The sequence below is a fragment of the Sinohyriopsis cumingii genome, chromosome 13, assembly GCF_028554795.1.
Source record: "Sinohyriopsis cumingii isolate HCF-2022 chromosome 13, ASM2855479v2, whole genome shotgun sequence".
Taxonomy (NCBI): domain Eukaryota; kingdom Metazoa; phylum Mollusca; class Bivalvia; order Unionida; family Unionidae; genus Sinohyriopsis; species Sinohyriopsis cumingii.
Window position 1 is genome coordinate 62,351,827 of NC_142973.1, and position 27,709 is coordinate 62,379,535.

At 35.8% G+C, this 27,709-nt stretch overlaps 2 protein-coding genes across 7 annotated transcripts in view; one reads left to right on the forward strand and one right to left on the reverse strand.

Annotated features, from left to right (window-relative positions):
• The window catches only part of LOC149785695 (CCR4-NOT transcription complex subunit 4-like), a 73,339-nt gene extending 66,223 nt beyond the window's left edge, over positions 1-7,116 (reverse strand). For all 4 annotated transcript variants that reach the window (XM_089979555.1, XM_089979556.1, XM_089979557.1 and 1 more), the window contains exon 1: positions 7,032-7,116. The gene's annotated coding sequence lies outside the window, so the exon portion shown is untranslated. The remainder of the gene's footprint in view (positions 1-7,031) is intronic.
• A 4-nt stretch (positions 7,117-7,120) lies between these two features.
• On the forward strand, positions 7,121-26,628 carry LOC149785696 (uncharacterized). 3 transcript variants are annotated; one of them, XM_089979558.1, is made up of 7 exons: positions 7,121-7,212; positions 14,290-14,424; positions 19,287-19,357; positions 20,331-20,419; positions 22,208-22,308; positions 23,684-24,513; positions 26,325-26,628. In XM_089979558.1, exons 2-7 carry the CDS (start codon positions 14,374-14,376, stop codon positions 26,413-26,415), a joined length of 1,233 nt encoding a protein of 410 aa, XP_089835684.1. In that variant the 5' UTR covers positions 7,121-7,212; positions 14,290-14,373; the 3' UTR covers positions 26,416-26,628. The 3 variants fall into 3 exon arrangements, with proteins under 3 accessions (XP_089835684.1, XP_089835685.1, XP_089835686.1); XM_089979559.1 differs by having other exon boundaries at positions 7,141-7,212; positions 14,369-14,424; XM_089979560.1 differs by lacking the exon at positions 7,121-7,212 and having other exon boundaries at positions 14,294-14,424; positions 19,287-19,334.
• The last annotated feature ends 1,081 nt before the right edge of the window (positions 26,629-27,709 follow it).

The window sequence follows — 27,709 nt, forward strand, 5'->3', positions numbered from 1 at the left end:
TGAATAAACTGTTATAAAGTACTATGATTGATTTTGTTATTACTTTGCATATGCATATTTTCTGATTTCTCCAAGACAAAATTAAATAAAGCATGCATAACATCACTTAAATCCTTACTTATTCCCAACCATATTATATGCAGATTTTGCTTTACTCATTGTTTTGACCAAATTGCATTCTTCCAGATAACATTTCACCTAGTCCTTCATAGTTGTTTCATTTGTGTTGAATCACACGCTCATGAGTTACTTATTTTCAATTATATAAGCAATCCTACAAATTGAGAATATTTTTAAAAAGGTATGCACGTTTTATTGTACAAGGCACATAACCATTATAATGTACATGTTCATGAAGAGTGGTAATAATAATGGCTGTAATTCTCATATAGTTCAACTAAGATCAACATCAATCAATTTTAGTTTTTTGTTTTAGCTGAACAAACATCATAACTTTCCACACGATGGAAAGCTTATGTTTCAGCATATCCTATGTTGATAGTCGGTGAATGTCTTTCGTTTTGCAACAGAAGTACACCACTCCCTCGATAACTCGCGCCTGGATAACCCATGATCCCACTTATAACACAGTGTCCGGAGTGGCTCCTGATTTTTTCCAAAGAAAATATATTTTACATATCTTTAAAATATGCTGAACGTGAAAAAATTACAATAAGAATTGGTAAATTAAATCTTGATATATCGCTCGTTTTATCATCGAAAATGGTGATTAATGCCTGTAAAGACAGAATCCATATTGTGAAATCTGCAAGTTCTAAATAAGATATCATATATTATATAAGTTTGTTTATGATAAATAGTTGTCAATACACTGTAAATAAAGTCTGGTGAAAATTGATCAATGAAAACTTCTGGTAAATGCTAAGGGGTGACAACAGAGAATGAAATAAACACCAATTAAATGTCTCACTATGTGAAAGTCACGTTCTAATCCTTTAATTCTGTTTCAGTGTAAACATTATAATCGCAACATATTCTGTTCTATGAAAATATGAAAAGAGTCAATCGGCTGTCACATGAGAGCCTAATTACATGCCAGCTTTGTTTTGATCAACAACTTGGGGAAGTGTCTGTTGCATTAAAATATCAATATAAAGAGACCTGTGTTGTTTTATCACTTTGAATATGTCTTTTGTATCAAATCAAGCAAGGGAGGTACAAAGAAAAAATTCAAAGGCATGCAAATCTGAGCATAAGTTCTTGTGGTCACTACCGTTATCAAAATTCATTTATTTGACCAATCGAAAATGGTTTCACATTTTTATACGGTGGCTGGAGACCCAAAATGTTGACTATGTAAAAATCATACAGTTGAGAAATCTGGGGGATTTTTCTCGGCGCAGAGAAATCAAGGAGTAACACAAAAAATAACTAATGGTTTTTTTTTCAAAATGTGAAGTTACCACCATGTTGGCTAATTCTGTGCATTGGATAATTCTGCAAAACGATACATCATTTCTGTAAACATTGAATCACATATTATTTTTGTTCAAAAATCCATTTTGTATCAAGAAAGAACGATCGTACTTTAGTTAAGGAAAGTGATATTCATAAAGTGTACAAAAATATCCAGCATTTCGACTTGAAATGCATATGAAAATGTGATTTCTAAATGTCAACCTGAAAAGCCACTCCATGGCCTTCTTGAACCAGTAACCCAGAAAATCCGATTTACTATGCATCTTTTACAATCATACAAGTAAATACATTATATAAAAGAGGAAAATGTATACCTTAAAACAATACTGCATTTTAATCCAAGTTTCCAATTTTGCAAGAAGTCCCACACGTACAAAATCATCTGCTACCCAACGTGTCAACTTGCCGCTAGAACATAAATTCTCAAGAAATTCACCAGTGTATAGTCTGTTTCTAAATTCTTTAGTAATTTTTTCACCATTAATAAGACATCGTAAACATATTACAGTAGTCCCCCTCTTGAACAGCCCCCCTGACCAGCAGCCACCCACTCCTTACGTCCAGAATCCGTTGGCACTGACGAGTTTGTGTTCAAAAGTACCCCTCGCAAAAGGCCGCCCGGCTAACGCGACCAGCATATTAGTGCAAAATCATAAAATTTACCCCTCACAAGTGGCCGCATTTTATTTGAATATGTATCCAGAACCAGTATTGTATTCATAACGTGTGTTAAGTAATCCGATTTCTGTTTCCTGATGTCAGGTTTTCGTTACTGAAAGAAGTGTTGAGTAAAGTACATTTACCACTAAGGTTAATATTATATCATTTACGCCTCACGAGAAGCCAAATTTATTCCATAAAGACCGAGAAAGACTCAAATTTTAATCCATACAAAAGGGTACGTACATGTAATCCAATTAGCCTTACTGCTGTGCTATCATAAGATGTCCGCTTTAGTCACTTTGATAATTGTTAAGAATACAATTATCGAACAGTAGTACCAGCTGAGAAGTGGCAGTATCGATGTACAATACCCAAGTCAGCAGGAAAATGGTTTAATAGCCTTTATGGCTTCCCTTAGTAAGATGTTGAGCTTGTTCACTTTGGTAATCAGTGGCTATTACTACTGACAATAATTGTCAAAATTACGAATCCTAGCGGCCGCGAGGTCAAATCTGCGTGATGTTAATGGTATATATCGAAGCCGTTTTGGCTTCTCTCACCTAGTTTCAAGAAATAAAAACAATAGGGTACCAGACTGCAACTAACGAATCATGTGACAAGATCACTTCCTTTAAAAACACACGGCAATTTGTTTAGATGCATACAAAATTGTTTTATCAGTATTGTAACTTGGCAACATGAATTACTGCAAAAAGATCAACATGTCATCGAGGAAAAAAAAATTTCTCGGTTTAGAGGAGAACATGAAAGTAATTCAACTGACGGCGGGTGTGTGTGTGTGTGGTGGTGTCGTCGAGGATCCTTGACGAAAACTAACGTTGGGAAGACTCAGATAAACAATATCGTGAAAGATAATGAAACAATTCTGCAGAAGTGGAAAGGTGAAATGGACAGAGAAAGGAAGATTGTTTGAGCCAGGAGACGTTTGTATCCTGATTTGATAAATAAGAAAAAGCAAAAATTTTGTCAGCTGAACTGGGATATGACGACTTTACCACAAGTAACGGATGGTTGCACAGATTTCAAGTGCGACACAATATCAAGTGTTCTGTCATTAGCAGCGAATCAGCTGATGTTAATAATGAAGTTGTCAAAGATTGGAACAAAAGACTAAACGATATATGCAGGGGATATGACAGCAAGGATATTTTTAATGTGATGAGACTGGTTTGTTTTTTAAGACTGTTACCAACAAAGTGACATGATGTGAACTGTAACATACTTATAAAGACAGCTTTAAAACTATCAATGGTTATTCAGAGCATTCTTTTGCAAATGATGACAAAGTCTGTTTTACATTTATTTCACATCATGCATGTGATTTTTTAATTAAAATATTAAATATTTAAAATTAAATGTACTTGTGACTTTTTTCATATGTATTTACTATTCGCATTTGTCATCCCCCTCTAGAAAGGCCACCCGCATTATAAGGCCACTTCCCTGCTGCATTAGGGGTGGCCTTATAAGAGGGGGACTACTGTACATCCTATTAATTGTTGTTTCTCTTCCACATAATAGCTTATTTGAGGGTTATTTGAGCAACCACTGATATCCTTGGGTGAGAGATGCATGGCTGAAAGAACGAGTCATTAGGGCTATCCCACCCTCTTTTAGGTCAGGGAGAAGGGACTGCAAATCTCACAGGGCTTCTCAAGCTCCAGATATGCAATAGGAAGGCTTACATGGAGGTTGCTTCCTAAACCTAGGTCTGCATCCCTTTAAAGAACTCTGCTGAAGGGCCCAGAAGAGAGATCAGGCTAGACATACTTCCTGGCCTGTCAGATAAGAAACAAAAGCAAGGGACTGGTGTTGATCCTTCAGGTCCAGGAATCCCATGGTGGGGATGAAACCTCTGAAAAGGGTCAAGCCCCAAAATGGTTTTTACTTTGATCGAGAAAGACTTTTGAAGTGTCCTGGGCAACAAACTGCTTTGCACAATCCATTATGGTGGTTAAGAGTAGCATGGTGGCCTTGATTTTGAATGTACCAGTCATATTTTAGAGCTCTGTATCTCTATATAAATGCGATACATTTGTTCCAAACAGTGCAACAATGCATGGCCTTTGTAATGCAATTAAGTCAGCATGTTCACACAAGCTGTTAACTGATTACTTAATTGTTGTAATGTGCAGAATTTTGGCCAGATGCTGGATGTTTTTAAAAATATTTTTTATAAGTAATCAAGGGATCAAATGTGATTGTGTTGGCTTTTGAGTCATTTATTAAAAACCTACCTTCTTTTAGGCGAGTTGAAATATAAAGGAAAGTCCAAGTAAAAATTTATGGAAAACTACTGAAGTATTTTTTTAAAATGGTTTTGTTTAAATAACTATAAATCAAGACATGCTTCAGATGCTAAAGAACATAAACACAACTGAGTAAAGATGGACCTTGTTTGAGCAATTAGACAATGGTTGAATTATGTGAATTATTTTCTGAGATCCATATAAATACACAAGTCAATTTAATATGATTATGTTTTTATCATTTCATATTCGAAATATAGCAATCACAACAATTTGCTTCAAATAATACTACAAAAGGGGAAATTTTGGGTATATGGAAATTGGAGTCTGGGCCTGTGGAATTTCAGTCAGGGCTTCTGATTTTTTTTTAGTCACCAGCCTTAGGTCTGTGTGTAAAATCAGTTTTCCCTGAGCACTTTCTATTCAGTCCAGATTAATCCTTTACCTCATAGAGCATAGTGACAAAGTGCAGCACGCTATAAATAGAACACCTGTTAAATAGTCGACCGCATACGCATAGGCATGCCTGTCAACTGTTAAGCAATGTAGTGTATATTACGTTTAACAGCAATTTTAACCATTTTACATTTTTGGTACACATCTATTATATGTGGAAAAATTTAAGAGTAAAGTCCGATTGTTATAGCTGTGTAATTATTTTTCACGGAAGAATTTTTTATGTGCTTTAAAATCTTGAGAGAACTAGTTCACCGTCATGTCAGTGAGGCCGCGTGACCAACTGTAGCTGCCATTTCCCATACTCGAACTTTACGTTTTTCGTCTGCATCTACATCACTAAGTCATCTGAATTTGATAATTTATAAAAACTAATTGCTGCCTACATCTATATCAGAGCCTTTACCTAAGTTATTGAATCTTTCACAGTTGTGATTCTAATCGCAAAAACTTTGTAAGTACTGAATGAAATCCGCAACCGCCATTTTGGAGAGTGGAGATTACGACCCAGTTACTTTAAATAGCAGATATATATCTAATATGGGGTTTTCCCCGAAGGTGGTACTACGAAAACCAGCTCAAAATGGCTGATGTTTACAGCAGGCGTCGAAAGGCGTTTCCATGTGAATGGAGAGGCGCTTCCATGCGAATGGAGTAGAGGCGTCCAAAGACGCTTGCATGAGGTAAAGGTTTAATGAATGCTCTTCACATTGTCTGTCAACAAGAAACTTCCAGATGAAAATCTGCAATCGCTATGGACTTTTACGATGGTGACCAGGTACTAAACTGGGTCAAAAAAGGATCATAACATGTTTAATATCACAATAAACGAAATTGTTTATCAACATGTGTAGCTTTTATTGTGACATCATAGCATGTGACACTGAATCCAGATTGTACTGGATTACACCTTTAGGTTGATTTCATCCAAAAATGTCCATATGCTTTAACATTGATTTTGCCATACATGTTTGTCAAGACATCTAAATAACTGGCATTTAAAGTCATGTAAAATCAAATTCTAAAAATGACATTCATTACTAAAATAATCAGTGTTGAATGCACACATGACCTACTGACTTTTACTATAGATAACTTTGTTTCAATAAAGAATATTGACTCTCCTTTTACCGACTTTGGCATTCTTCTGCTACCATTGCATTTCAACCAACTTAAATGTATGTCAATGTAACTTTAATGTGAAAATATTCCCACTTGTGTTAGAAATTGATCTCATCAGGAAAAAAACAGTAAATACATTCTGTCTAAAGCAATTTGATTTTAATTTGTGGAAAAGTGTTAATATGGGCTGCCAGGTGTGCGAGATAAATCCTGAACATTTAGCATTAAGTTCCTGTCAGTTGACTGGGAACAGTCTATACAACTTTGTTTATTTTGGAAGTATGACATTGACCCAAACAACATAAACATCAGGGTAGACGTCTTACATTGTTGGACTACCAATTCACCAACTGCATGAAATTCAGTACATTTGTAGACAAAACTGGGACAAGCTGGCAAGGTTTGAAATACTTGGGTATCAGTAGTCAGGTTTTCCATATTGTCATACTTTTACAAGTCTGTACCCCCAGCTCTCTATCCATTGACAGATACTCTTAATTTCATTTATAACAAGCCCATGCCCAATACTATCCTCCACTATTAATCATTCCTGTTACAGCCCAATCCGTGGCTTTGTTCAGTCATTAACTGTGTCAAATCTAATAAAAATGTGTACACCTTTCCCGTTATAAATCTCCATCGGCATGAAGAACAATTTATAAAAATTATTTGGGGTAAAAAGAATTAAAAATTAGTTAGCAAATGAGATGGGTGGACGCCCTTGGAGGTCGAGTTATGCAAAGCAGATCAATATCGAGCTTTTTTTAACCCCCCCCCCCCATGACTCAAATCACATTTTGCACACAATATGATAATAATGAAACATTTATTATATAAGATACTGCTTGCATTTGAAAATACAAACTGAAAGAATACATGCCCTGAATTTTTCTTCGCCCTTCAATGAAAATGTTGTATTTTTCATGTCGGACGGGTAAAACATTATTCCGTACCCAGTGGGTGTGAAACAGATATATCCCGAAAATAGTCAACGTTAACTGATACACTGATAGTAAAGACCTTTTATGATGTGGCGTCAATAAATCTAGATTACAACTTGCTAAACAACTAGGCACTTACAATACAAATTTGACAAGACTTGCTCGAAACGATCGACGACGACAGATAACTTTCCAGTGCGCAATCGCAAGTACGCAAATGTCCGGATGCCCGGATGTCGTTTTGAAAATGATAATCGACGAGATATCACGAGACCTTGCAATAACGGGTTTAGCATGAAATGAACCAGTTGAAATCCTAGGTACATTTTTATCTTATAATTTTTTGATGTAAAGTGTTTTTTCTTCTTATAATTGTTTCCATGTAAAGTGTCTCAATTGAATGACAGAAGTTTGATCTACATGAAACGGAGTTTCGGTTCCTGGTCAATGTGCAGACCAATATTAAGATAATGGAAAAATCTAAAAGTAACGGCCATTAATTCCATATTATCTTATGGAATCACCTTTTACTTTAATTAAATATTTTACGCCCATTCACTTCAACTATCTGAAAATGTATGGTAATTCAAGCATAATGAGGTTTGTTCTAGCACAGGAGATAGTCCTATATGTAAGACCTCGACGCTGATATGTTTTGGGCGTCTATGTCTTACTGCCCAAATAGGGCCTAACGGCGATGTATAGCGTGTTCCGATGTCATTTAACATCGGAACGACAAGCCACATTTTCAGGAATATCTCACACAATTGGCAGTCCATATCGGCGCTTTCCTACAAATAAAGTTATAATATTTTAGTCAGACTTTACTTACTCTGATGTCTTTTTCCTACTAAACTCAAATACACCGATAAACAGTTTCATCAGTGCCACCATAGGCTTAGAAGAGCCCGGATGTACGAGTAACCTTACCAGGCTCTGTATAAAATGACAGTAAACAAGAAGTAAACTTGTCATCTTGCAGTTAGTTCTAAATGAAAACAAACAACTTCATGATGTATGAAAGTAATTTATAATTCGGTTGTAATGACTAGTAAGAAAAGATATTTAGACACAAATTAGTATTTTACAAATGACGTGAAATAAAATAGTTTTTGAATGAAAAAAGCTCTGATGTTTGTTTCCTGTTTCACTAATTTTAAAATTATGTTAGGCGTTTTTGTTTTCTCATTTTTTTTATAAACATTATCTATAAATCAAATAATATTTCCAGCACTTCAAAGTGCTGGACAAAACTGGCTCAATTATAGTCTGACTATACCAAACCGTTTGTTTGTTGGGAAAAAACAGGGACATTCTAAGTTTTTTTAATTGTTTTTATTTATTTGCCTAATCAAATATGACTTGACTTCCTACAGTTAAAGCTTCACAGCACATGTTAATGTCATTTTTTACTCGCAATTCAAGAACAACAACTCTTGCATAACTTTACAGTGTACGCATGCGCACTTTGAAACTGTTTATCTGTGTATTCCCACAACCAATTAGACATGTTTTCAGGTTCCGTTGGTCCACATTTTACTTGGCTGGAATGCAGTGGAAGCCGGGAATACCGAAATTGCTTGGTACAAGCAGAGTTTTCATTTGTGTGATTTGGATTTTTAATGTAGCTTTAATAATTTTTCACTCATATAGCTACGATGTCTGCAGTGTGACAGTTTATAGTGATGTCTAGCACTGGGGCATCATGCTGCAGACATGTTTCATGATGTCCCACCCAGTCACATTATTCTGATACTAGGCTGACCAGTCCAAATACTAACCTCTTAATGCTGAGCACCAAACAAGGTAGTTGTTATTACCATTTTTGTAAGTCTTTGGTATGACTCGGCCGGGGATTGAACCCGTGACCTCCCACATCCAAGGCGGATGCTCTAACCACTAGGCCACCAGAGCAGTTGAGTATTTGTTTGGAGGACTCACAGTACTAATTTAACTCCCATAGTAAACATATGGAAACACCATCATATTCAAAATTCAATAACTTAAAATTTGTGGGTGCTGATGATCAGACTTATATTTCTCCATGCATAACTATCCTTGGTGCGAGCTTCTGTGTGGAGAACACTATATGAGCTGCGGCATTTTTTTCATCTACATGTGCATGAAACACGTATTATCGTTTCTGTACCAAATGAATAAGGTGATACTTTCATTATTGAGTGCTCCTAAGTCAAGCCTGTAAAAATACTAAAGTTGCATCAGAAGAATTTTGTCTATATTCTTTTAAAATTACAGGTAGGATAAGCTCTCAAGATATTTTTACTAAAATTTTACCTTTCATTATTAACCAATTATGGACCACCAAACCCATATATACTTTATTATTTGTTCACCCATTTCTTGACTGGTCCACAGATCTTTCATATAATTAGTACCATGTGTCCTGGAATCACATCATTATAGTTGATTTGACTGGGGTGGATTGTGGGTGTTTGACAAAAAAGAAACCAGTTTGACATAACACTGCACTAGTTTACGCCGCTTTGCTGAAGCACTTGAGAGAATTTGGTTTTGATTGGCAAGTGATGTTTATTGCCTGTGTATCTGGAGCTCTATCAAATAGCTGGACATGTGTCAAAATGTTTTGAATGGTGTTAGCAAACTTGGAGAGATCTTAAGTTGTTTTATGAGTGAATTTCTTTTTGTTTGATATATGTTGTTGTTGTTGAATTTAATAACAACTCTGTCAGGCACAGCAAAAGAGATCAACAGTTTCTTTTTAAAAGTAGTTCCTAGCACGTGGACACCATAAATGAGATCACAGGTCTGAGATAACCAGACTAAAATAGGAAAAGTAAGGTTAGCAAAACAGGTAGATTTCTCTGTTGCTTGGGTGAGAAAAAAGCTTGGTCTTCACGTAGTCATCGAGTTCATGACTTTGTTTTGCAGTCCTGACCATATTATGCACTTAAATGTTTTAAACATATTATGTAAGGTCTTTTCTTCAATAATATTAACTCATCTATTGAGATGAAAGACAGTGACTTATAAACATGGAGTCATTCATTGCATTCAGTGAGGCAATAATGCAGTTGCAGTCACTAATTAAATATCTCAACATCAAAAAACTACTTCAGATTTGTTCCCACCTTGTCACAAAAATAAGTGGAAATTAGAAAAAATGCAGGGGGTGGAGGAAACAGCAATAATTCAACATTTACCTAACACTTCAGTGTCTCTCTTTCTTCCTATTCCAGTGTGTTAGAGCTTTAAAATATGTCACTCCTAGTTGTATAAGTGTTAGTCTGTTGATTGTTTCTGAGTGTATTTTGTTCCTTATCCATGAATTAATATTGTTCTGTGCATCCTTCTAAAGGGGCATATACATAGCCAGCTTTGTCAGATTGAATAAGTAGGGAAACTTATAGTTGTTATGTACAATTTTCCAGAGCTCACATAAGTTGTGTTTTTTTCTTCCTCACTAACATGAGCTCTGCCAAAGTTTTATCTTCTTGAGTCAGTGCTTTACTGACAAGTATGCCAGATTTCTTCTGTTCCATAATGTTCTATTAGGGTTTAAAGTCCATCAACTCCATGGCTTGCTTGTTCAGACATCAGCATTTTATTATCAAATAAATGTCTTTTTAGTTTCATTTTTTTCATTCTTATTTATTCAGTTTATATTGATAGGGTTATGTTTTGGTAGCACATGATCCCACGGGACTAAATTCTTTGCAAAAAGAAAAGAAAATTGCTTTGTACATTTATTTTGTCTGTATTTTATTTAGGCTTAGTATTCTGCCTTTTCTACATTTATTAAAGAAATAAAAGTGGGATTGACCAGTTTGTCATCTATTTTTGTTCATCCAGCATGTAAATGGGACTCGTACTCAAAACCATTTTCTGACTCAAAATCACTCACATGTATCTTCATTAACACTTTCCTCTCTCCAGTAATTTGATATACTTCATAACTGTTTTTTTTTAATCATCATTACTATTATCAGCCAGTGTTTGCTGAACAAAATTGTCATCAGAAGATGAACCACACTGGGAATCACCCATTTTTTTATATTTTGAAAGGTATCCTGTATTTTAAACTTGCATTTTTGTCAAACTTCCTTGATGCAAGGTTAAAACTTGGCCATATTGCTTGTTCCAGGGCACAACGTGTCAATCAAATTTAAGGAAGATGACTGGATGTGGAGGTAAACCCTCCCATCTGCTGGTGAGTCCTAGTCACCCCTGTCCCTTAATTTCGTTACTATTGTAACTCATCAGCGGGAATAATGTGTTTATTCGTTTGTTCAACTATTCACTGCATTATGTCAGCATGTAGTATATATGCCACGTTGCCACTGGTGACAGCATGCAGGCAGTATGGCTACTTGTAAGGTCATATGACTAGTATTGTTGTGATTTATAATTGTAGCATCCCGGTTCTGAAATAAATCATTGTCTTATAGCCGAGTGTTTGGATACATTAAAATATATGATTTAAAGAGGGAAAGAAAAAAGAAATGACTAGCAATATATTTATTTTGATCTACAGAAAAATTGTTCTCTCCATAATGCCACAATGTTAATGTCTGCAGAACAAAACTTCTTCCTTAAGTTTGATTACACAGTCTATGTTGTGGTAAGGTTACAAATATATCAACATGAAAGTTGACATTACAGACTTGTTCTCCCATATGTGATTTAAATACTTGATGGATCATTTAATAGCCACTTATGCACACAGCCTTGCTGTTGCTTGGTATCTTAATGGACCTAATGTGGATGCTAATACTTCTGATGTGACACACAGTGAATGCACCACAGTAAGTTCTGATTGGTGGTTACTGTTTTTCTTGGTACTTTAGCAAATCATAACCACCAATCAGAATTAAATGTGATATATTTATCTGTGTAACACGCCGGAAACTTGATGCAGGTATACAAGATATGAAACAAGAGAGAATATCTGTGTACCTAATATGTTTATAATGTGTTTATTAAATGATTAATATAGTGCTTAATGGATGGGGAACAAATCTTCATGCAGATATGTTATCAGTGGCTGAGCATGCTGATATAATAAATTATCAGCATGGAATTGGCAGGGTCGGGACATGGGGACATATATCAGATACACAAGTTAGCCACCCCCTTTTGCTTGTTAATTTGTAGAAGATGAGTGTTGTAAATAGTTGTCCTTTTTTTTGGACAGAAATGGGGACCCCAGGTGGCCTAGTGGTCTAAGGCACTAGTCTTTGCAGATGATTGTCATCTGTCGGTGTGGGCTTGAGTCTCAGGCTCAGCCAGCATCAGTTCTAAGAAAACCTGCAGCAGATTCCCTTGGCTCATTGGTTCTTCCTCCATCAGATATACTGGCCACCATGTAGAGCCTAACATGTGCTGAAAAATGGTCTTATAAACCCAAAACTGACAGAAATGAGTGCATGTTCCTGCACTGGCTGTCTCAAATGAAGTCTCAGTTTAAAGAATAAAAGGGAAATGACCAATAATTATTCACGAACACTGAAGATTAAAGTAACTTGTATAGGGTAACTGTTGTTTTGTATCTTTTATTGATTTGGGTATGAAAAAGTATCAATATATTGATTAATTGTTTCACTTTTAGTGAGCACAATGTAAATGGATGAGTATTTAATTACATTGATATGGTGTTTTGCAAAGGAAGCAGCAAACACATAAATATACCTGTTAATGGCACTGTCCTGCAATTATGATAAAGCTTGCTACTTTGCTGATTATTTCATAAATTTGTAAGAGATATTGGAGATGTATTATATAATTTTGAAAACATTGTGTACCCCATTTCACCCACATCAAACTACTGCCATGTGTGTATTAAAACATTCATTTAGGGCTTTCACAAATGGCTAGGATGATGCCATTGTGCTACCACATTAGATGACACAAGATATGACAGATGTAAGGGAGAAAACCCAGTAAAATTTCACACATCCATAATAATAGTATCAAATTTAAAACTGTTTGATCTATGAATTTAAGCAAATGTCTAGTCTGTTATTTTGACATACAGAGGAGAATCTAAATGACTGATCACATGACCATGTTACATATTGTTGGAAAAATTTGGTTTGGTTTTGGTGTTTTGTGGCAAAGTATTAGGATTGTTTAGTGTTACGGCAAGTGGAGTAAAGTGCCTTGATCAGGAACACATGGTAGTAGACCTGTGATTATCTAATGGTTGGATTTTAGCCCTTGCCTGTTTGTTATGCCCAAAAGATGTCACAAGTGTGGAATTTAGAGAGTGTAACTTCATAACCATTTGAAATACATTTCTGAAACTTCATATACATGTTCAGCTAGTTACCTGTATTTGTCAGTTGCTATGAAGAATTTTCTTGTTGTAACAGCTTTCAGTACTGATATTGAATACTGTTGCAAGCTGATCAAATTAAATTGTTTTCAGAGTGTAAATTAAACCTGTTTGACAGGTATCATTAAAAGTAATATTTTGTTCCGTTAGCTTCATAAAATTCATTAGAAAAAAATTGTAGGGCATCCCTAGGCATGTAATTTACCTGCTGCTCCCTCAGTCACCATAGAGGTAAACCAAGCTCACTCTAAAATCTTCACTGGCTACTTCCAGTTTTATCAAGTGGAGGATTCCGTTTATCACATGACAAAAGGACAGTTAATTTGACACATTAACCCCTAGTGATGAGTTAATGGAGGTAGTAGCCTACTGCCGAGCTCTGTAGCATCATGGTCATGCATGATACACAAAAGTGGATGGTATTATAGAAAGTTAGACATATGTAGCTCTATGATGATACCAAATAATCTGTAATTTCTAATTGCACTACAAAATACAGAAGGAAAAACCTCAATTTTTGGATTTGATATTTTTCTATCCAAAATTGGCTAGTGGTCGGGATCTGATTTTGTGTCCGGATTTTAGACTTTTTGGTCTCAGATCTAAGGCAAACTGGTATCACCTGCAAACAGACAGATGAACCTTTGCAAAAATTAGGATAAGATGGGCATTTGGAAAAAAAGAGTGGTCTCAATACAAAAGTAATGGGTCCGTTTAGCAAAAAATAAAAAGAACTCCAACTTTTACCCTTTTGCTCATGCGTGAGCCAAATAGCCAATGAAAACTGATGTTTCTAACACAACTCGGCAGTTATGTTAATGAAAGATCACCTGGGATTTGGTGTTTTCAGATGCATTTAGAAATAGCTTTCAAAATGTGTTTCCTACTCAAATTTCAGGTGAAAATGACAAAAACCTCCAGGGGTTAATGTGTCAATAAAAAGTAGACCACTCTACTGATCACAAAGTGACACCTTAGGTTTTGTGTTGTTCAGAAACAGATATTTCAAGGAATAAATAAATAAAATTGATTCCTTTATGATATGCACTTTTGATAAGTATATATTATTCTTTTTTTTCTTCAGATGATAGGTCATTCATGACATTGCAGCTAACAGAGGACTTAACTACTTTGAACTGTACCATAATTATTTATATTATCAGTGACAATGTCATTCAAGCGAGAAGGAGATGATCTGCAGCAGCTGGGAGTATTAAGGGTAAATTTTCTCTTGTATGTTCTTACATGGAAATATTCTTAAGTAGCCTATTTGCTAATAAACAAAATCAAACAAAAGTACAATTTTCCTTCCTAATTGACATAAAATTCTTACAAGTGAAATGACAAAATATGTTGCTTGTCCTGGGATGCTGAACAATGGAATTTTTCCTTCCCTGAATGTTAATTTTGTACCTAAAGTATGTAGCTGTGTAATGTGCATCAAGCCCTGAACAGCATAGACTGCAAAGTGAAAAGTGTAGTATAGCGTACAGCATTGACTACAGTGAACACCATAGGCTGTATTGTGAACAGCGTAGCATAGCAAACAGGATAGGCCTCAGTGAACACATTAGGCTGTATAGTGAAAAGCACTGCTTAGCAAACAGCATAAACCACAGCAAAAATCATAGGCTGCATAGTGAATAGTGTAGCATAGCATAGACTGCATGACAAACAGCATAGATTCATCTTGTGTTAAATAATACACCAGAAGATCAGAAGTTATGCTGATGTCTTGAAAAGTATTTTAAAAAAGAAGCAGGCTAGATAATTAAATCTAGACTCCGAGTGGTCCATTAATTTGTCACTGTCGGAAGTCATGCTTTGAAATCTTTAGTACCATACCTAAATCCTGGAAATTCCATGATTGTGGTTACTAGAAAACGAATAAATTTGCAGCAATTTAGCCCTCTTTATGTTTTAAACAAACAGATATTAGAATATAAAAAGATATTTGAAAGAAAGATGCTTCCAACTGTCTTTCAGAAAAACTGTGTGATTATGAAAAAATTAATGTAAATATTCTCAGCACATTTATATACAGCTGTGTGTATGCAATGAATGTGTTGTAAAACTAATAATTATTCAGCATTTTCTGTCCTTATTTTTTGGTTTTCATCATTGACAAATACAGAAAGGAGTCGTTGCGTTAATAGATTTTTAGCTCATCTGACCATAAGATCAGGTGATGTTGTGGCCCATCATCTGTCATGTGTCCAGTTTTTGTCACTGATTGGTATTTTCAACTTGTCAAAAACCACCAGAGCAATTTTAACCAATTTTGACACAGAGCATCGTGGCCTTTCAAGGTCATACAATTGATGTCAATCTAGCATCACATCTAGATGCCAGTACTAAAAATAGAAAAACCTGTAAATGACTTCTCCAAAACACAATCTGATTATATTTCAATGATGGCATCCTGGCATGAAGACCTTTCAGGATTTTACAAATGATTACGATCCACAATCAGATATGGTCACCATTTAAGAAGAAAAACAACAGGTAAATTAGTGTGCCATCCATCAACTATTGCTATTTTGAGTAACTGAAAAACAGCAATACCAGTTTCAGCCAAAATTGACACAGAGAATTCTGTCTTAAAGGCTTTTAATATTTGTAACAATGGTAGAGAGCTGTCATCAAGTATGGCTGCTGATACTAAATGCATAGACTGCTCCAGTAGCCTGGTAGAGCATATGCCTCATGTGGGAGGTCGCAGATTCAAGGATGGCTGCTGCTACTAAATACATAAAAACATTTAAATGAGTTCAAACTTTTTAATAGAACTTGACAGGAAGCACTTGCCATCAGTTGAAATTTCTCTTCATAATTTGACCAAACTTGAAAGAAAGCATCGTAGCAGAAAGACCTTATACCATATACTCGCGTATAAATTAATCAGCTGCTGCCAGTTTTGGTCTGTTTTTCATAATACAGATGTTCATTGACAGTCTTCATCATACACTGGCTGTTCCGTTGGAATCAGTTTCTTCAATTACTTCTTTTGGAAACAAGATTTATTAGATTTTTTTATGATTCTTTCCTCATGGCTGCAGCTGCTATTACCTGCAACTGCTGTTGAGGTTGAACATAAATGCTACTTGATACTTGCCAGTCTACCCTTCTTTGCTATGATAGATGCTCATAAAATTACCATAAGTAACCACTCCTGCTTGCTTAGACTAAATGACCCTGGACTACATTCATCAACTTTTACATGTAAACGGCAATGAAAAAAACGCATTTCAAAACCAGCCAGCATAGAACAGGAAGAAAATTCAGTTATCTCCTTTTTGCCCTTCCTTGCTAGTGATTTGAAAACCTAGACATCAGTTCCAACAATTTAAATTCGGTTTGACCACCAGAAAAGCATTAAAAACTAGTTAACTAGTTAATGCTTATTAATTGCCGCTAAGTGGTCTAAAGAGCTGACCGTTCCGGATCAATGCCATCTCACCTCTGTCTGCGTGGGTTCGAGTCCAAGGCTCGGCTAGCGTGGGTACGTGGGAAAGCCTGCCAGTAGCTTCTCATGGGTCGGTGGTTCTTCCCTGGGTTTTCCAGGGTTCTTCCTCCACCAGTTATACTGGCTGCCATGTATAGCCTATCTTGTGCTGAAAAATGGCGTTAAACCCTAGAACAACAACAACTTTAATTGCCATAATTAACCACTCCTGCTTGCTTCAGACTAAATGATCTTGGACTTCATTCATCAACTATTACATGTAAATGGCAATGAAGAAACAAACACATTTCAAAACCAGCCCGCACAGAACAGAAAGAAAACTCAGCTGTTGCCCTTTCCTTGTCAGTGATTTGAAAACTTAAACATCAATTCCAACAATTTAAATTTGTCAGTCATGAACCTTTAGATGTGAGCAACCACTGAACATATTTAAGACTCATTCAGTTTAACCACCAGAAAAGCAATTGAAACTAGTTAACTTTATCAATGGTCAGGATATCATTATCATTTTCCTGAAGATAGATGGCTAAAACATCAAGTGATGAACCAAAGTGTGCAGATCTGACACCCATTCCCACCCCTTGCTTATTCCATCATGTTGTTCCTCCATCACTCCGTTGGAGATGGAATTGCTGCAAATAACTCCAGTTTCTACATTCTTTGCAACACTGCAAAATTCAGTTTCAACCATACCTTGTTTGAATCGGTCCACGCTCCCCTATCAACTGAACAATGGGGTGTCCATTTCATGTCTTTACGGCCCTCCTCTTAGTCAACAAAGAGCTAATTGAATATCTCTCATTTTTAACAGTTTCCTAACCTCTAGGAATATAGAAGTTTGATAGGTGACCTGCTGATTTTTTTTAGATTTCTACTTTCATTTTGACTGTTTTAGAAACCCATACACATCAAAATCTTATTCCATTTAGGTTTTCAACCTCAGTAAGTTAGCCAACTCACCATCAACATGGTCATATTTTAGACTAGATTTTTTTATTGACCTGATGATATTATTTCAGTCTTTCTTGGTGACCCACAAACTTGTGTCTGATCACTTCTATGACATATAATACATTGACATATCAGCCAGGGCCCCAAGTGGTCTAACCCGTTCTCCTTTACGGATCACAGCCTATTGTGTGCTGAAAAATGGCATTAAACCCTACAACAACAGCAACATATCAGCCCTAATCTTCTGTCTTTGTTTGTTACCAGGGGAAACCTCATTAAGTTGTTGTTTTTGTTGTAGGGTTTAACACCATTTTTCAGCGCACGATAGGCTATACATGGCAGCCAGTATTAATGGTGGAGGAAGAACCCGGGAAAACCCTGGAAAGAACCACCGATCCATGAGAAGCTTCTGGCAAGCTTTCTCACATAACATTGGCTGAATCTGAGACTCTAACCCACGCAGACAGAGGTGAGATGGCAGTGATCCGTAACGGAGAGCGCTTTAGACCACTTGGCCACTCAGGCCCCTCCCCCCTCATGAGGTAAATAGAACCCAACTGATGTGACATTCAAGCATACCTTACAACTGTTACCTCCTACAGCAGAACAAATTGATCAGTGCTTGCATGCTGTGAAATCAGCAGGAGTAATCAGTAGAACAAACAGTATAGACCCTGATCTGCAGGTGCATTATGCTATGGCAAATCAGGATCTTTGTTATTTGCTGTTTGACTCAACTTATAAGTGAGTTTATACGGTAGGTTGTGAATTTGTATCTTCGGTTGTCAGCATTCAACAGTAGCTACACTTCCTTTTTGATCTTTAGTCTGGTAAACATGTTCTGACAAACAGTAAATCTTCTGAGTGCCTTTCACACTAGATAGACTGGGTCGAAATAAATGTAATCTTTACTGATATATTTGTTGAGAGATTTCTACATCAAAAGCTGACATGTTTGAGTCATTGATACTCCTATGAGAAAGTATTCTGTGTTCACATGGTAATGGTTACTAGACAGGAAATGAGATGAAAGTCGCTGTTTTCTTGTTGCATATAGCAAGTCAATGAAGTGGCATCATTAACTGACTGTTATAGGGAATATGAGTTACATATCTGAATGATTAGAATGTCAGGTTTATTATTTGGGCACATAGGTGAAGGAAAGGAAGTCCATTAGTTGTCAAATGGTAAAATTCTGGACATAATTCTCTGTGACATGCATTACCAAAACTCTGGACTGGACCTGAGCAGGTTAAAAAAAACCAACCAAACATTTTGATACGGGTAATACAGAGCAACTTAAAATATTTTTTAAACAGTAGGCATTCTGTCTTTGTCAAAACAATTTAGTTGCAACCTTAAAATCTGTTAACAAAATATACATGCAGTACTCCCATATTATAATGCTGTTAAAACCTCCGATTGTGACCCCATCTGGAATAAGACCTCTTCCCAGCAGCAACCTTGTTAAGGCCATACCCATTTACTTTGTAAAAGCAGAGTGTTTGTTTTAAATCTGGAGTCATCCCAGTGGAGATCACTTTTACCCAGTCAAGCCTTTGGTCTCAGTTGGGAGTATATATGCTATTCAGAGTTACCATAAGAATGCATCATAAAATTACTGTCCTTTATCTAAATTAAGTTTCTTTTTATTATTATTTCAGCAACGACGGATTCGTGATTTGTTTGCAGAAGATATTGCAGAAGATGAGGCAAGCTTGCTTTGTAATGGAAGGTGTGGAAATTAATTATGTTATTTACCATGCTGAGCAACTCCCATCTCCCAAAATACAGGACAATTGGTATTCTTGGTTGGGCTAGTGAAACTTTCCAAGGGGGCTTGTCTGGGACCAGTCAGAATTGGTCGGTATGAAGTGTCAGACAACTTCAGAATTCTAACTCTTATTCATGGCCTCAGGGCTGAGACTTGACCTCAGATTTGCAGATTTAGTTGTCACTAAGGTCTTATTTTATATCAGCCAAAAAAACTTTCCAAGGGGGCTTGTCTGGGACCAGTCAGAATTGGTCGGTATGAAGTGTCAGACAACTTCAGAATTGTAACTCTTATTCATGGCCTCAAGGCTGAGACTTGACCTCAGATTTGCAGATTTAGTTGTCACTAAGGTCTTATTTTATATCAGCAAAAAAAACGTAGTAGAGATTGTGGTGGGGTAGAGAGACTGATCTACTATGTTGATATTGCTGAAGTTCATAAATGAATTAGTCCTGTTCCACCAACTTTTCCTTGCTGAAAAAGACTGAAATATCATGGTTGTGTCAACAAGTAAAAATGCTTGAAACTTTAGCCTGATAAGTCAAACAACAATTTTCAAAACACTTTAAAAAAAATGATGGCAGAATAAAATTTGAAGCAAAATCATTGGATGAATATGGGTATGTTGTAAGGGAAAAAAGAAAACAAATGTGAATCATATTGGTATGGACATGAAGAATAAATTCTTGTTCAAAAGCTGCATTTAGTTCAAAACTTATGAAGATGAATCCATGACAATAAAACAGGGACACTTCTGTAAACTGCAAATTTAGCCAAACATGCATTGTTTAATTTGTGCACAAATTACAGCAGCCTTGGTTCATATATATATATATATATATATATATATATATATATATATATATATACACACACACACACAACAATATGATTCATATCCATGAATTATCACATATTCTCTTTGTTGTTTCAGGTTTACATGTTTGGTGTGTAATCATAGGCCAATTTTTGATACTGTGAATATGCTAGCTGTTCATCGCAGGGGGAAGAAACATGAAGCAAGTAAGCATTACACAGATCTTACTACATAAGGGGGGTTCAAATACAGAGATCAGATATGAGAATCAAGGAACATATCATTGTGTTAGATCATTTTTATGGCTTATACTGACATTTTTTACATTGTACACTTCAAGGAAAATGCTAAATTTATTGCTATATTGTGCAGAGCAAGCTTAGAATTTGCAATTGCATTTTTCAACAGGCAAATTCAGTAATGATTTTTTTTTTCTCTTTGCTCACCCCCCACTAAATGCAGGATAGCTTATACCTATGGCCCCATTGTTGTAATTGCAGCTTTTTCTATAGCCCCTGTGTCGTAGTTGTAGCTAATGCTATAGCCCTTTGTCATACTTGTTTATTCTATAGCCAGTGTTATAATTGTAGCTTCTGTTATATACACTGTCATAATTGCACCTTATTCTATAGCCCTTGTGTCATACTTTTAGTTTATTCTATTGCCCCTGTCTCATGATTGTAACTTATTCTGTATCCCCAGTGTTGTAACTGTGGATTATGCTATAGCACCATTGTCATAGTTGTGGCTTATGCTATTACTCTAGTGTTGTAATTATAGGTTATAATTCAGCCCGTTGTCATGTTGTAGTTTATGCAGTAGCCCTGGTGTTTTAGTTGTGTCTTGTGCTGTATCACAGATGCCCATTGTCTTGAATTGGGCTTGAATGTCCTGAATTGCTGAGCCTATTCTTGATTCATCGTAGACAAATTCATGGTGATTTCTAAAAAATAAAAATAAAAACTCAAAAACTGGCACAAGTTGAAGCCATATGAGACTATTTTTGGTCATTTCAAGTCTTTTCTGGTAATTTGTGATATTATCGGTTTCTGGCATATAAATTGAGCGTTTTCAGTTCTTCCCAGTCTTTTCCAGTAATTTGTGTTATATATCAGTTTCACACCATTATCCCAAATGCTTCATTTGATTTTCTTCATGATGTACTGGGTTTATTTTTTTTTTAAAGTTAGATTTCTACAACATTTGTGTTTGTTTGCAACTATAATCGACAGTGTTTCTTTAAAACTTTTGTGTATGCCTTGACTTTAAAATGACGGACAGTGATTGTAAGCCCACCTCAATTACCATGAAATGATGTTGGAAAAGAAGCTTCTGGTAAAGCTGAAAATAGCCAGAAGCAGTTTTCTTTGCAGTGGTAAGTGTCCCCAATTATTTCAATAGAATCGCAATCTTCTTACCAGTTTGTCCCTAATTTCCCTGGTTGGCACTAAGCATTTCTGGCTATACCCACAGTGGTAGCATTGGCATTGGTAGTATTGGAGAATAAATTCATGTGACAATAAATATTGTGAAATTATTCAAGTCAAGTTGAACATTTTTGGTAAGTTTATTTTTCAGATGATTATTTTGTTTTATATTATGATCATAAGTTGCACCAGGAGCACTTTTTTATGACTGTAAAATACATTTTTGGCTGGGGGCCTTCAGCCCCTAGGAACCCTTGATCAGGGCACTGCCCGTTGAGACCCTGTTTGGAGAGGACCCCCCATACTCCCCTTAAAAAATTTCTGCTTTTTTAATGGAAGATCAAATTCATGTCTGACCCAGGGAAGCGTTTTTTTAAATATATGCCATGGTTCTTTGATTTCAAAGACTTCATATTAACATAAGAACATTCTATATTGCATCTATTGGTGAGTACCCAACATTCAAAGTGCCTTCCCTGGGTCCCATGTATGTTTTACTGCAACAGCCCTTACCAGTATGCAGGAATAAGGAATGTATTGTCACTGAAATCATTCAACATTTTGCAGATTTAAAACACTTTAATAGAAGGAAAAGGGAGTTACAGGCTCTGATTCAGAAGAGACAGCATGAGAAGTTTCTTCATGATGGTACAACTAACATTGATCAGGTAAGTTTTTTTAAAACACTTTTCTCACTAAACACCAGGGTTGCAGTGTGTACCAAATTTAGAACTTGAATACTCGAATTGGACAACTCAAAGTATGAGTACTCAAAATTGCAATCTCTGATGACACTATTTATTGTCTTGTCACAGAACATTCATATGTACCCACCATTCCAAAAGAGTTGTGAAAGTTCAACTTCAAAAGTACATTTTCCATAGATAAAAATGACTCAGCTTGTTCATTATTGTCTTTTGACCAAGCCAGGGTGACCATGGCCACAAGTCACTTTACTGTAGGGAAATGGATTGGTAGAAATGTTAACAGACTACACATTAAAGTCTTAGATGTACCCAACTTGTACTTTGCCCACTGAACCTAATATCTTTTATTTGATGTATATTGTAATGTTATCTTGAATTAAATTGATATTAAACTGAATTTTTATGGCTTTGGTGGCCTAGTGGTTAGAGCATTCACCTCAGATTTGAAAGGTCAATGGTTTGAATCCCCCAGTCAAGTCATACCAAAGACTTATAAAAATGGTAGCAGCAGCTGCCTCACTTGGTGCTTGGCAGTAAGAGGTTAAGTGTTAGGACTAGCCAGCCTGGTGTAAGAATAATATGACTGGGTGGGACATGATGCTGTATGTATGTGGCTTGATGCCCCAGTGCTAGACATCATTATAAACTGTCACACTGCAGACATCATAGCGATATGACTAAAAAAATTGTTAAAGCTACGTTAAAAATCCAAAACACACACACAGGGAGTAAACTGAGTTTAAATCATAATGATCTCCAATAAATAATTTTGAGTCATCATATCACCATTGTCCAATAAAATTAATATTTGTTATCATAGCTGCAGATAAATTATTTTTTCGTTTTGCTTGCTTTACTAACCATGCACTCCCATCCCTCCCACCTCCCAGGCTATTACCAAACTGAATTTTACTGTGGGTTCATTTTGATCTGGCTCCGATATATACACATAATTGTATAGATGTCAGGTAAATTTGTTACACATTAATTTTGCTGTACTTACATAAAAAATCATCATCTTAGTATCAAATTTTACATCATGGCTGGCAGATAACCATTCTGAAGTGGCCATTTGGATTTACTTGTTTATTTCTAAAAGTATTCTATTTATTGCTGATACCTTTTTACCTTGATGCCAAGTGCTCTTTCAGGTCCACAAATAACAAAAACATTTGTTCACAAGATTAGTTAAAATCTTATATGATTGTAACAATTGGCAATATGAACGACAATGCTGAAGCCAAAAACAGGGTTTTAGCCAGTATTTAACAAGAATTGTGATATGTGGAATGCTTTAATACATGATTCACCCAAAATTTCTGATTTTCACTTCCAGGCAGTCCCATCTTACAGAGGTCTTGGTAATGTGGCCCCATATAATCCATGTGTGAAAAGGAAAAGGTTGAAACCCTATGATCGAAAGATGCAGTTGGATTTGTCATCTTCTGACCATCAAAGGCCATACTGTATAAGCACTGATACAACATCATTTAATCAGTTACCTGGAAATAGATTTCCATCTCCGCACATTGGACAGGCTATATCTCGGTTTGGCTTGGCTGTGAGGGATATAAGCCAAAGTGATCCAGTTAAAGTGGACCTGGGCAGATCTAGCCTGAATATAATTAATACATCTCAGATTCATGCAAAACAAAATTGTGGCAAGAAAAATGAAACTAAAATTATTGTTTCGAATAAAAATAAGAAAGCTCTGGAAGACCTAATAAAACTCCACAGTAAGGGACCTGTTCAACATCCTAATAGTCTTAAGAAATTAGTTGACAGATCAAGAAAGAGTGATGTAATTATTCCATACATAAGCAACAAGGCAAGACAGCAAGAAGACAGTCAGACAGGGAGTAATATGGGAGTAGTTCCTCAAAACTGTGACCAGAATCTTGGAAATCTTTATAAGCCAAGTAAAGAGGTTGTAAAGTTTGAACTTAAACAGGCTGACTTAGAAACACGAAGGTACAAATCCAAATTATTTATCCCGAAATCGTCAGAGAAAACTTCAGATTTACAGGTTGGTTTCAAGTTGTTCAAGGAAAGATCCAAGTCCCATAAATGCTTGTCAGGAAAAGATGCCATCCAGTCCATTATGGCTGTAACAGCAAAGGAAGACACCTCCATGACTAGAGCAGAGAAAGCTCTGATGCTTAGAGGGTAGGCATTGACCTTTATTGAGCCTGCATTAGGAAATGGCAGGACACAAGTATCATTTTTGAGTTTTTATACTTCCTTTGTTATTGGTCAGTGTGTGTGTGTGTGTGTGTGCGTGTACAGCCACAGTGCATCATCTGAGTTCCTCTTCCTAACCCCAAGGTTGATTGACCATGGGGAATAACTTTGTGCATATGGTATATTTACATTATTCATACATTTTGATAATGTTTTTTGCATTTAGCTCATGACCAGTTCTTTTTTGGCACCAAGTATACATAATATTATTCCTGTGATCAAAAAACTTGGTAAGGAATGGCATCTTGATAAATACTAGATTCTGACAACAAACATAGGTCACTGTGACCAGTATTCTACAGTATTATTAAATTGTTTTATTTTTCAAGTACTGTTTATGCTAGAATTAGTAATCTAGGTTTTTGTATACATCACTGTTAGTACCCAATCTTATGATAAAAGAAGGATACGGACTTCTACAGTTATATTAGATGTTGTTTTTGCATTTATTTGAGTACATAGATTTTTCGTATGCTATGTACATACTGCATTTAACTTACATCCAGATAGGTTTTTGAGATACTATACACATACTAATCTACCATGAATTATGAAACATGCGTACATCTTGATAATACACCCTCATTGCAGAAGTTCCCTTTTGTCTTTAATACTTGTGATGTTGTTGAAATTTAAAATTCATTGTTTGGATACTGTTCATGTTAGTCATGAAACTGAGAATTGAATGCATTTTTGTTTACTACTGCACTTAAATCAATGGTCACAGTGACTTGTACTTTTGCTTTATTAACATGATTTAAGTAAACACATTTAGCTCTTGACCACATATATTTTTGCACACTGTATTCAAACCTATGTATATGGCCCTTTTCAACCAGTGCTTTTGAAAGCAGGAATATACTTATTCATTGTAGTTCCCATATTAATGACTATACATTGCTTATTGTGATAGGTTACTCTCGATGGGTTAACTTGTTCATTGTACATGTGAATGAGTAAGTTTTAGAAGAGTGGATCGCTTCAGTTATATTACAGGCCTCTGTTGTATTGACCAATCAAGGTGATTACTATTCATGAATTGTGCTTGTTATAACTGTTACACTGGCTGTAACTATACTGTTGCAGAAGGGGTAAATGGTTAGCCCCTCAATAAGAGGGGGTAAATGGCTAGCTTCTCAAGCTGTTTTTTGAACCGTAATTTGAACAAATATTTAAATTTTATCAACTTGTTATATAGCACTTGTACTTTGAAATCATGAAAATCATTGGGTGGGGCAATTCGTATTTACAATGGCTGTCAAAGACTTCTGAAAATTTTGTAGAGGGATGCTATATAATTGGAATTCTGGTCTTAATGACAGTGTCTCATTGATTGAATCATCAATATTAAGGATTTGGGTTAAAGTTTCTCTTGGTTTGATACATAGTGGGTGCATCACAAGAATGGGCTGTCCCTGTTATTGTGAAGCTTTTTGTTGGATCAGGACAAAGCAGAGTAATGAAAGGTAGTTTTCAGCAAAAACATATAACATCTTGAAACTTTAATCAAAGAACTGTATGAATATATATTACTATTTTCATGGATATGAAATTACTTTTATTTTGTTTGTGAAACACTAAAAAGGCCAAACAGAAGGAGCTAATTAGACTAATGTAGCTACATACAGTGGAAATATTCAAGTATATGGCATATGATTATGTTCAACTTGTATTATCCTTTGTTTCAGCTTATATGCATGATAACTTTTTTGATGAGATATAACATCCAATTACAGGGCTGGCTGGAAGAGGGACTGGGATGGAAAATGGATCAAGGATGAAGATGCCGAGTTTGACTCTGATGAAGAACCACCAGATTTACCTTGATTTCATACATAAATTAACATGATTTCACTATTTACCAACTGTTGGGGATTTCATCATTGCCAAAACAAATGAATTTACAGATACAATGAACAATGACCCATCTCTGAAAACTATAGTACCCCTGCCTATGTGCACACATTTAAGTATGGATACAACTGTTTTTTCACAATCAGAAATATAAGTTTTTCAATAAAACATTGATACACATGTCCACTCTGTGTCTTATGTGATATATTCACAAAAAATGCATCAGCTGTAACTTGTACATTTTAGCTTTTCATTATCGATTGATGTTACTACCAGACTGAAAGAAGTTTACGAAGAAATTCTCAAAGTTGATGTTGAGGACCTACTTTATTGGTGTATTCATGTTAAAATGGGGCTGAACCTGATATAAACAGACATTTGTCAAGCCTTTGTTAGGCAGATTTTATCATCTTTCTGTCAGTAATGGCATCCACTTTAATATTTTAGATTCGTTGTGAAAATCATGTTACTTTGACATCCAGGGTATTATAGAACTAAAGCGTTTTGGGGCTGAATTACCCCTCCATTTGAAAAAGAGGGGGAATTTTCTACATTTTTGTGGTATTTATCAGAGTAAATAAAGGTACATATGAAACAAATCGTTTTACATTTGGTTAAATTTGTGATGCAAAGTTTGTGAAATTAACATGAATATTGCAATCAGGATAGAATAGACTTGTAAATAAGGTTTTTACTTGGTTAAAAAAAATTGGTACAGTATTATCCTATGCTTGAAGTTTGTACTCTGATATGCTGGGATTTTCGATGGCCTGTGCTAGGGTCTGTGAGGGTAGTACGGACATTACATGTGAAGTTCTGTCTCAGATGTGGGAGGTCATGGGTTCGATCCCTGGCTGAGTCATACCAAAACACTTACAAAAATGGTACTAACAGCTGCCTCGCTTGGCACTCAGCATTAAGAGATTAGTGTTAGGACTGGTCGGCCTGGTATCAGGATAATGCGACTGGGTGGGACATCATGCTACATGTCTGCAGCATGATGCCCCAGCGCTAGACATCACTGTAAACTGCCACACTGCAGACATCGTAGTGATAAGACTGAAAAATTGTTAAAGCTACATAAAAAATCCAAATCACCCACACACACACATAAAGTTGTGTAACAGATGGCAGTTTACACTTTCTTGTAACCTATATGCCATAATGCAACTGATAACCAGGAAAGCCAAACATTTAATATGTTCCTTTGAGTCATGTTGAGCTTAATAAGTTCTGAATAGCCTAGGGTTATTTGCTAACATGGAGA

Bases quoted from the DNA above. Each gene is read 5' to 3' on its own strand.
- LOC149785696 (XM_089979558.1), top strand. From the start codon at position 14,374: ATGTCATTCAAGCGAGAAGGAGATGATCTGCAGCAGCTGGGAGTATTA. The intron at 14,425-19,286 runs GTAAATTTTCTC...TTATTATTTCAG, and splicing joins AGCAGCTGGGAGTATTAAGG to CAACGACGGATTCGTGATTT. The intron at 19,358-20,330 runs GTGTGGAAATTA...TTGTTGTTTCAG, and splicing joins AGCTTGCTTTGTAATGGAAG to GTTTACATGTTTGGTGTGTA.